This window comes from Bombus terrestris, chromosome 1, assembly GCF_910591885.1.
Source record: "Bombus terrestris chromosome 1, iyBomTerr1.2, whole genome shotgun sequence".
NCBI classification, from domain to species: Eukaryota; Metazoa; Arthropoda; class Insecta; order Hymenoptera; family Apidae; genus Bombus; species Bombus terrestris.
Window position 1 is genome coordinate 10,954,994 of NC_063269.1, and position 6,000 is coordinate 10,960,993.

At 37.8% G+C, this 6,000-nt stretch overlaps 1 protein-coding gene across 1 annotated transcript in view; it reads right to left on the reverse strand.

Annotated features, from left to right (window-relative positions):
• The window catches only part of LOC100652269 (palmitoleoyl-protein carboxylesterase NOTUM), a 32,940-nt gene extending 28,776 nt beyond the window's left edge, over nucleotides 1–4,164 (reverse strand). The window contains exon 1 of the mRNA XM_012312080.3: nucleotides 2,573–4,164. Within this exon, the coding sequence (XP_012167470.1) occupies nucleotides 2,573–2,590 (18 nt within the window). The 5' untranslated portion in view covers nucleotides 2,591–4,164. The remainder of the gene's footprint in view (nucleotides 1–2,572) is intronic.
• Nucleotides 4,165–6,000: the final 1,836 nt, after the last annotated feature.

Sequence of the window (6,000 nt, forward strand, 5' to 3'; positions counted from 1 at the left end):
ATAATTACAACAGACAAATGTATAATACAAACTCCAACATGTACCAACTCAATCCCCTAATATTATTGTCCCATAAATTACGTGTACGCGAGAACTCAGTTCTCTAAACAACCAGGGACGAACCATTCCTCAAGTTGCGACCTCTATCCACTTAATCCCCCCGAGAAGATTTCACGGAAGTAGCAAAGTTCTCTCCTCAAGTCGACAGCCACGTTCGCAATAAATTACAATGTCTTGCCCCTTTGAGGCGCAACGAAATGTCACGAGCATTGGACGGCTCGTGGAATCTGAACGTAATTAATCGAGGGATAAAAAAGGAAGAAAGTAGAGAGGACGGTAAAGTTTTGGCGCCACGTATCCAATGGCACAACCAAAGACACCAGCGTGCATCCCATGGGCATGGGCAAAGAACAGCCATAAATTTAGGCGAGTCGTTCGTTCTCGCGGTTTGTCGCATGCGTCTCGATTCGCGAGCGTGATTTATTATGTGTTCGAGGATCGCGTGCGGTCTCGTTCCAGACGCATGTGCCGCCCCCGGTTGGAATTTCAACGTCGGACTCGAGGAAGTCCAACAATCTCGAGGGCTCTTTGCACTTAAATCTAGCGGAAGAAATTTCAGCGTGTTCTGAATTTAATTAGCCTGCTGCGAAGATATCTTATATCTCTGGCTACCGTGGTCTCAACATTTTGCTCTTATTCTGTTTGACAATTGAGTCTGCCAGAGGCCAAACTGATCAGCTATAAATTTTAAACCAGTAAAGTGTATACCAAACGTATTGAAGTGGAAGATATACGAAAAGACATATAATGGACAGAGAAATCCAAGCTTTTATCCATTATTTTATTCGGAAAAAAGTGCATTGTTGTCAATTTATAACATTTCTAGTTTGGTTGATAAATTTTAAACTTTGAGCGCAGAAAATATTTAGAGGCGAATGGCGTGGATTTTAAAAAATGGAACAATCTTTCCATTGGTGTCAGAGATCAAGTTAACCAATACCACTGATGTACATTTTACTATTTTATCTTTCTTATCACAATACTACGGATGTTTATACAAATTTATGTTTTAATGTATTACATAATTTAAGAAACTTGTTTTATTTGCTATATAATTGTATCATGACAAGCACTTTAATTCGCACATTTTACATATTTTTCCATATTACTACATGATGTACATCAATTATATTAATCCTCTGAAATAATATATTATATCCTTTAAAAATGACAGTATCATTAAACATTTATAACTAAAGGAACATTTATTCAATAATTAAAACTACAATAAAATTAAAATCACAGTCCTCTTAAGTTCACAACACAGCAGTACTTTGTTATTTTAAATATCATTCTCAAGAAATTGTGTCAGAAACATGGAACTCGATCCGATTAAGTGATACCAAGTAACAGTAGCAACTTCAAACAGATTGCAACCGAAAAGAAAGCAGAAAAAAAAAAGAAAATATTAGGGATTGCGGGGGCGGTCGAAACAAAGGGGAAATATCTGGAGGGTTAGGGGCACGCTGGCAAAAGTCAAATAATCCCTGGATGGCCGGAAATTTCGTGAAAGCCAGAGGTTCAAAAGCTTTTGTTAAATCGTACTTAAAAGTTAAAACTCGGAAGCGTAGGTAAAGGACCTGACCAGACATCGGGGCGGGTTGGGCTGTACAATGAAAGGAGAAGTACAACAGGGGACCGTGAAAGCTGGAGATGATCAAAGAGCGTTAGAAGAAAATCGGGTCGTCTTGCTGCTACCTGTTTTACGCTTACACATACATACCAACCCTTTCGTTGGCATAAAATAGAAACACCATGGGAATCTACTGTTTCTTAACAACGCGCATTGCTCTTCATTACTCTCCCCCGTTTTTGATTTGTTCATGTATTCATGGACTTTATAACATTTGTTGATTACATGTCATTTATATAGTTTTTGCTTTACTTTGAATACATGATATTTAGTTTTTGCATATTATGCACATTTTATAGAAATTTGTCTTCTTTCAATCTCACATAAGCGTATAAATAATAATAGTTTAATTATAAACAAGATTATCTTTTTCAACTCTTTTATTGTATGTACGAGAAAGTCTATATATAAACGTAACGTCACGTAATGTAACGTATGATTATTAAGCATAAAACAGGCTGCTTGTGGTTTCTTGTGCTGTATTTATTGTTACGAATGTATCTAATCTAGATGACAAGAAAAATATACGTTTTTAAATTGTTGCTTGCCGTATTATTATTCCGTACCGATAAATTTTTTGAAGATATTTTAGTATCAAAATTATCGTTAACGTTTTCAGATTGTTCCTCGTTTCTGTTACAATGAACATCTTTGCAAAGAGTTTCACTTTTCTTTCTCGTTAACTTTAAAGAAGTTCCATGGACGTTTCATCAAATACTTACAGTAAGAAATAACAGTTAACTCTTGATCCTACAATACAACACTTTTATACGATTTAAAAAAACGTATTACTCCAAAAACACAACGAATTGTCAAAAAAAAAGGTCTTACGCTTCTTAAACAAGCGTTAAAAGCATCAAGAGAAAGCTTCAAACTCACCTGCAGCTCCATTCTCATCTTCTCGCTGCTTAGTTCCGGGTGTTCGCCGATCGTCAGTACTCCAATGCCACTCAGGAAGCTTCCCAGAGTAAACCAACCTCAACTTCCCGATCACCCTTCGATCATCTTCACCCTCTGCATCTCTCCTCGTGACAATGCTTCACAAGCCAAAAACACCACGATAATTCATCATACTGTCATCAACGTGACAAAAACCTCGATTCCTCTCTATAATAATCGATGTCTGACGTGACATTCGGCACGAGTCAATGTATATCCGCTCGATGATATGTTCCATGCGAAAGAATACTGTTGGAAAAGATGAAAGAAAAAATTTGCTCGTTTTGGAAGCGGAGTGCAAAGACCACGTGGTGGCAGAACGCGTGAAAACGCTCGGTCCAGCTCGAACCGGTCTGCTCGATACACGTCCTCGTTGACGGTTCGCGGCGAACTGCCGCCACTTTTCGCTTCACACGCTTCCTCTTCTCTTCTCCTTCTTCGTTCCTTCCTGCGGGCCGAGCCCTTCTTCCGAGTCACGAGGAGAGTCGGTGCGCGCACGTGCCGGCCACGGCCGAGGAACAGCGACCGACACCTCCTCTTCTTCGCGCTTCACCCTTTCTCTCGTTCGCCGTTTGCCTCTCTTCTTGTTCGTCGGCCGCTTTGTTGCTGCCGGCCTCTTCTTGCTCTTTTGCCGCTTGTTTGTTGTGGGTGTTTTCTTTGACGGCTGCGTCCGCGCCGCTCTTTTTCAGACCCGGAAGACCACAGCCCGGGGGAAGATTAATTGACGGGGGATTTTTAGGGGAGGAACCTTCTGTCCCTTTTCATCTATTCTTACGTCTCTTTTTATCCCCTGATCCTTCGCGTCGCCACCTCCATTGTACCCTTTATTCCTCAGATTTCAATTCCACGCTTTCCACCAAACGGGAATTTGATCGACAGCACAGATGGTAGATGTATAATGACACAATCGTTCCTCGCAATGTCATAGGATTTTGATCACAATTTACGGTGATCTTGGGATAACTTTTAGTATATTTGTGTTAATTTCTATTGACGGGAGATATTATTTGGTAAGTAGATTTTTGGAGATTCTTTTTCTATATTTTATTTCCAGAAGGTGGTTCGCTCATTCGTAGATATGTACTATGAATTATTCTGGGAAATTTTGTCTCATGTAACTTATTAATGGATGTTGTATATAATGCTGTCTACTACCAGTTAATAATTTTTATTCTTTCATACCACAGTGTACATAATTTGCTCCCTTTAAAGTTTCAAAATTTCTTTCGTAAAAAAATTCTGTCCTTCCGCAACCTTCGATACCCTCAATCTTCCTGGATACCTTTTTTTCCAAGAGCTGCCAATTTTATTTTTCTAAATATACCTGTTATGACACTATTTACTCTTTGGCGGATAAATTTAAGTCTACTTCGGTTCACCGTTGTTTGAATAACACATACGAGGGTGGTTCTCGTGAGCTGGAAGATCGAAAGTTCCACGCGGTATCTAATTGTAAGTTTCAAGGACTTCGCGTGACTCTCAGGTACAGGTATACTACTCCGAATGGTTGGAGGTTCCTTGCACCATCGGAGCTTGGCACTGACTGACAATCGGGCCAGGTTAAACCGCGCGAAGTAACCAGACAACAGTGTCGGTGCGGAAGGGCAGGGGAAGGCATCGAGTCACAGAGAATCGGCTGGAGAGGGATAAGGGAGGGGCGATGGAGACGATTTCACGTGGAGGGTTGTTTTGACTAGGAAATTTCGCTATGGTAATTGTTGCCCTTAGAATAGTATAGATTTGTCGTTAAGATTTAACTATGCAGGCAAACAGTAGCTTTGAATGGTCGTGAACATTCTGCGTCTTGACTTAAGTATAAAGTTACAGTATGTACGTCTAATTATTTAGACAAAGTGTTTTGTGAAATTTTGTTGAATTACATTAATTTATTTTATACTGATTTTATACTGATCTTTTCGACCATTTACATTTTGGAACCTTATTTAGTAATACGTAGTAGCATTATGAAGCAAACGTGCCGCCCACAAAAGAGTAACATGTTTATACTTCGATAAAAAAGTTTAAGTGTAACGTTGTTCGATACATGTACATATTTAGATTGCTTCATTTACCTCGGAGTGTCCTCCTTTCTTCGTAATGTTACGTAAACTTTCATCACTTCACTTGTAAGTTTTCGTAACTCCCTAACGAATACGCTCTTGTATCCAATATTTCAGAATTACAGACTATAAGGAGAGGAAACTATCTGTGTTATAGAAAATATCCCGCTGATCATTAACATTTTAAGTACTTCTAAATATCTTCTGAAAAGCTCGATATATCTTCACTTATTCGACACTTTGTACCGCAAAAATTTTTCTGTTACACTCCTGCACATCTTTATACAGTGGAACTTTTCAAAAGAGATAGTTTATAAATTCTTCTAAAATTTGTTCTTCTTCCTTTTTCTCCTTTTTATCGGTGAAATTAACACAAGAAACAATTTTTACATTATCAATGTCGCTGCAACCGCGTTATCGGATTACGTGACGTTAACACTTTGCACTCCGAATTTTATTTCAATTTCGTTACCAGCAGCTCCCAATGCTTTTAAGTGTTTTATTTGGAATTTACTTTAACTAAATAATAGGACAATTAAAATAAATAAAGGAAGAAAGAAATTCACTTAAATACCAGTTTTATTCACACTATTGTTGTATTTTGTAATTTTTAAGTGTATGATATATCTTGAAATAATTTCCAGGATCCAATCCTGGTTTTCTTTCGCGCGTTTTACAAAAAAAAGGTAGAAAGAATAGGATAAGAAAAAAGGTCGAGTAGGATTCGACAAAGGAGCTCCTGGGATAAAAACTGACGTCGAGTCACATTCGACATAGGAGTTGCAAAGGGTTAATTTTCTGAATCTAATAACGGCAAAATGAGACTATATTTTCCAAACGTATTACTCTAATTATACAATAAAACAATCGATCATTATCTTATGATAGGTAGATTATAGAAATTTACAAGTGCAAAAGTGATAAAAAAGATAAAGAACATACACGACATTCGTGGCATGCAAAAATAAATCAAATACCCGAATAAGTATAAAAATATATAGTATTTATTAGGCGAAATCTCTCTCTCTCTCTCTCTCTCTTTAGTTATGACTACAGAAATATAAAACTGCATAAACATCCTGTAAGACAAATTTGGTCCACCCTTCGGAAAGATCCCGATATATTTATTGTTGCGTTATGAGAGGCCATGTGCTGTGGACCTTTGATTAAATGAACAAGTTGCGAAAATATCAACAGTGGTTTATATTGTTGTTTGTTTTAGCAGATTATCTCTATTAGAGCAATGTGAAACCTCGTTCAATCAATAGATCGTTACATTGCGATAAGATTCGTTTACATTATTTTAAC